General features: G+C 33.8%; 1 protein-coding gene across 1 annotated transcript; it reads right to left on the reverse strand.

Annotated features, from left to right (window-relative positions):
- Window positions 1-411: 411 nt before the first annotated feature.
- Window positions 412-3,466, reverse strand: LOC139900482 (receptor-like protein kinase HERK 1). Its single transcript, XM_071883251.1, has 4 exons — window positions 3,339-3,466; window positions 1,485-2,442; window positions 662-784; window positions 412-555 (listed from the first exon to the last, which is right to left on the reverse strand). The coding sequence occupies exons 2-4, from the start codon at window positions 2,418-2,420 to the stop codon at window positions 412-414; spliced, it is 1,203 nt and encodes a 400-aa protein (XP_071739352.1). The 5' UTR covers window positions 2,421-2,442; window positions 3,339-3,466.
- Window positions 3,467-5,138: the final 1,672 nt, after the last annotated feature.

Genomic DNA, 5,138 nt, shown 5'->3' on the forward strand with positions numbered 1-5,138 from the left:
AATTCTCAAAAAAACGAAAAAAAAAAAAATTTACTTCCCCCCGATTGGTTACTTCCCCATTGATCCTGCCCCTATATATATATATATATATATATATATATAAAAGTTCGAGACACATCATCATCGGCGTATCTTTGGGATGGTATGGGTGGGCCATGGCCCTCCCAAAAAATTCGGTTAATAGTAGGCTTTTGTAGAGTATTACATTGATAAGAAAGTTGGTTCAATGGCTTTTGTTAGCATGCAATGTTTTAGAGTGACATGTGTTCAAATCCTGCACAGACCACTTTTGTTCTATATTTTAGTTGCTATTTTTTTTACATTATTGTATTACTATATTATTAAATTAATTAATCAAACTATAAATATTTAACAGTAGTATATACATGAAAACTAAAAATTGTTTTCAAATTAAATATTTGTTCTATATGATATCAAATAACCTATTTGATTTATATAAATATTCATTGTATTGTATATTATATGTTCATGGTTAACCTTCAAAAAATTATGTTCAAGATTGGCCCCCTCAACAATTGTGTTCAAGATCCACCACTACACATCATCATATAGTGAAAAAAAGTTGAATAGACAGTGTAGAATTCGTACTGTAAGTAAGTTCATTTCCAAGCACTAATTCCTTTATTAATTGGTCAATTACCTTGTTAGTGCACGGCTGAAGGCTTTCAAGCATCTTGTCTACCTCGCTGGGAGTGAAGCTTTCAAACATCTTGTCTCCCTCGCTCACTAAACACTCGTCCATGCTTTCATTGTCTTCCTTAACCTAAAATAATAAAACCTAAAATAAGAACCTTCTTGTGTTGTAGCTCACATGGTAGTGGTCTGCCTCTTTTAGTCAGAGGTCAGGGGTTCGACTCCCGTAGGGTGCAGCATTGCACACAAGGTAGCCCCTTAACCCTTGAATTCCACCCAAAGGTGCCTTCCGCACATCGCGTTGCGGAGGAAGTGGTGGAGGGGGGTTTTACCGCCCATGCCCTCGGATTGGGCCGGGTTTCCTCCTGGACAGCAGTTAGGGGCGGGTTCTGCAACTGCGAGAGATGAACGCGTATGTGGTTTAGTTCCCCTGGTTGATCGCAAATTATTGTTCAAAAAAATATAAGTTAAATAAGACTATTGCAGACAATCACTACTATAAGAAGTATAATATTATCTAAACTTTATAAACCAAAATAAAAATTATTTGTTAATTAACTATGAATTAAGAAACTCTTATGATACTGTATTAATGTACAGAGTAAATTATGTGTAAGATGTGAAAACTAATATTCATTGGTGTTAACATAGTATAATTGATTTATCAATTATTTATATAAATAATTATTAAAAGATTTTTATATCCTAGCTTTCAAGTTACTGTATCTAACATATAAGTTTATCGGATTTTCAAAATTACTGAACAAAAAACTAAAAGATACATAAAGTATATTAGTACCAAAGATTACATTCAGATGGTTAAAGATTACCTTATCGTGTGTGGGATGATCAAAGTGCACTATGTATGCCATATAAAGTATATTAGTAAGTTCAGCCACATCTGGACGTTGTGTTGGATCCTCATGTAAGCAAGAGTAAGCTACCTCTGAGAAAAACTTGAATGATTCGGGATTCATTTGATTCCACAAATCAGGATGTATTATTTCACTTAGCGTTCCATTTTCATAATGATTTTTGGCCAATGGAGCAAGCAACTTATTATCTTGAAATGCTTTCCTCCCGCATAACATTTCAAATAAGACAACGCCGAATGAGTAGATATCCGACTTGTGGTTCACACCTTTAGTCGTTTCAATTGCAGGGTCCATATACCCTTGTGTACCAATAGCTTCACCAATGTAAACTTGGTCCTTTCGATCAACTGAATGTTTGATTGAATGTTCAAAACCTGATAACCTAACACCACCATCATCAAAATTATGATCCAACACAATTGTGGAGCTGTTAATGTTACGGTGTATGATATAATAACTCTCATATAGATTATTATGGATGTGTCGTATTGCACATGCAACATGAAAACATATTTTCAGTCTATGAAACCAACTCAAGGTGGTTGGGTCACTTAGATACCTAACTAGACTTCCCTTAGCATATAGGCGATTTATGATGATCTTATCACCTTTTTCATCACAATAACCAATTAGAGACACTATATTATCGTGTTTGATAGTAGAAAGCATGGAAATCTCCGTCCAAAACTCAACATCTCCTTGCCATTGGTTACGACCTAACCTCTGTGCAACAATCTTTATAGACTTACCTGAGCGGTTGATTTTCCCTTTATACACGATTCCAAAACCACCTTTCCCGATGATGTTTTTTTCAGCAAAGTTGTTTGTGGCTTCTTGTATTTCTTCAAGTGGGATTTTTAAGTGAGCGAACTCTGTGAATGTAGGTTCCATATTTTTGGTAATCAACTGAAAGCTAGAAATTAGAAAAAATAACGGTTTAAAAACAAGAGGAAAGTAACATATCAAGTGAAAATTAAGAAGCAAAAAACAAGAGGTTATGATAAGAAGGAGAAGGTATACAAACACATTGATTTAAGTTCCAGATGGCATGACAGATGATACAGAGAGTAAGGATAACTAAAAGTTGACTATTGCATTTTATACTCAAAGTCAACCATCAATTTATTATGGAAATTGATGAAATCCCATGTAGAGGAAAATATTTAAATTAAAAAAAATAAAAATTTGTATATAAAGCATCTGGATTTATTTATATCAGCAACTTGAAACCTGTAAACACTGCTAACAGCCTTCCAAGCAATTATTTGTGGATTTATTTTTGCTTTAAATTTTAGTCTTTATGAGAACCTTGTCTAATTTATACAAAACAATTCAGTAGTCAGTTGGATGCATGTTAGGCTAACAATTATAAAATAAAGTCAACGATCGCAAGTAGCATGAATAAGTTGGAGATAATAATGCCCAAACAACTCCCGTTGACAATTATTTCGTTAATTTGATCACACTAGGAAATGAAAAATTAATATAAAACATGTGTAGGTTTTAATTCACATTCCATACATAGAGTTGAATCATTTGGTATAATTATAAATTGTGAGGAAATTTTATAAGTTTTTAGGGACTAAGATTGGTTTCAGAAGAACACTAGTCACAGAAAAATGCATAATCAATAACTAGAGAACCAACCATAAAACTAGTTAATTAGTACTACGTAATAATTTCACTTAAAAACATACACAAAGTATCAAAATCAAAAACTTAAAATTAGCATTATAGTGTAGCAATTAAATCAAATTCAAAAAGAGAAAAACCCTAACTTATTGATTAAAGTTCGATGATAGAACTAACCAGCTGTTACCAATGGTAAAATTGAATTGAAGGCAACAGGATCAGGACGAACATCATTGATCTGTATTTGAAGGATACCGCCGGAGCAGCAAAATTTATCGCGCGAACAAAATGACGATGGTAGATTTGGTGAACAATCAAAACAGCAAGGAGTATTATTTTAAAGGATTTCAAATATCGATGAGTTTGCAGTTTTGTACAATGAACCCCATAAACAATGCAGAAAAATCGTAGAATTATTTAGTAAGACCCTCATCTTCTCTGGTTTTCAGCTTCCGCACAATACTTCCTTTATATCAACTTAAGCCACCAAATACTACAAATTTAACCACTTTATCTAGAAGGGAAATTCCCCAAAATACACTTTTTTAAAAAGTTTTATTCCAAAATACACTTTCGAGAAAAAAATTGTCTATTTACACCATTAGGTCGACCACCATTTGGGTCGACTACCCATATACCCGGTCGACCACGCCAAATTTAAATGTGGTCGACCACCGTTTATAACTGGCAAGGTCGACTTCTGTTGGCTATCGGTCGACCACTATATTCGACCCCAAAAAACACGGACGACCTTAATGATGGTTGAGTATACAAAAAGACACTGAAATAGCGAGTTGGGATAACAAAATTCAAATTTCAACTCTAACATTGCAGATTCAAACCTGATTCATCAACCCTCATTCATTGCAGATTCAATCAAGAGATCACTTCAATAGTTTGTAGATAAACCCTAATTCCATCGTCAGTGTATCTATTTCGTCCCTAGATTCAATCAAGAGTTCCCTTCAAAGATGACAGATATTGAGGTAAAACCTATTTCGTTGTTGTATGTATATGTTAGTTTATCTGTATGTGTATATATGTGTATATATGTATATCTATGTATGGGTCCCTGTATTTATATATATGTGTGTATGGATGTATTTGTATGTGTGTACATGTCAGTATATGATAGGTATCTGTAATTGTATATGTATATGTAAATGTATATGTATATGTATATGTATATGTATATGTATATGTATATGTATATGTATATGTATATGTATATGTATATGTATATGTATATGTATATGTATATGTAACTATAGATATACAATTCTCCCATTGTTTTTGCTAAAGTGTATATATCTGTATATGGTTATGGGGATGCCTTAGGTCAGAAGATCACTTGTATATTCGACCGTTCAAAGGGTCGACTTCCAAAAACATACACTATAGTCGACCCCATTTTGGGTCGCCTATAGTTGAATAAAACTTTAGTCGACTAAAAAGAAGGTCGACTATAGTGTATTTGCTTTTCAATTGTATGTACCTGTATGTATGTGTATGTATATTAACATTTATGTATAATGACATTATCATTGTCTGATTACAGGTTTGGTTCGAGGCCAAGGTCACCATTCGAAGCAAGATGTTTCTTATAAGGGAGATTAAGAACAAACTCACTCCGGCTCAGGCAAAAATTTTCAGAGAGACGTGTTTCGGTCATTGGTTAGATATAAAGTGTGATGACAATGATCTGGGATACATACATTGCTTATTAATGAATCAGACTGACCGTCCGAAAAAGTTTGTAATCAACGGACTCGAAATATGTGAGGAGCCAGAAGAGCTATGGTTTCGAGTTACCCGAGACCATGTCATTAAGTGTGGTAGACGTGAGTTTTGCTTGGTTACCGGGATGCGGTTTGGTCCAGTTACATCTTTTATAGATTGGATAGGTCAAGAGAGGTCGGATTTTGACCACTCGGTTTCATCTCGTGTGTATATCTATATGTATATGTAACTGTATAT

The sequence above is a fragment of the Rutidosis leptorrhynchoides genome, chromosome 3 (assembly GCF_046630445.1).
Source record: "Rutidosis leptorrhynchoides isolate AG116_Rl617_1_P2 chromosome 3, CSIRO_AGI_Rlap_v1, whole genome shotgun sequence".
NCBI lineage: Eukaryota > Viridiplantae > Streptophyta > Magnoliopsida > Asterales > Asteraceae > Rutidosis > Rutidosis leptorrhynchoides.

What these genes read in the sequence shown, in the direction of transcription:
- LOC139900482 (XM_071883251.1), bottom strand. Translation starts at nt 2,420, where the DNA reads ATGGAACCTACATTCACAGAGTTCGCTCACTTAAAAATCCCACTTGAA. An exon ending in ATCATCCCACACACGATAAG is followed by an intron (nt 785 to 1,484) that starts GTAATCTTTAAC and finishes TTATTATTTTAG; the next exon opens with GTTAAGGAAGACAATGAAAG. An exon ending in TTCAGCCGTGCACTAACAAG is followed by an intron (nt 556 to 661) that starts GTAATTGACCAA and finishes GATGATGTGTAG; the next exon opens with TGGTGGATCTTGAACACAAT.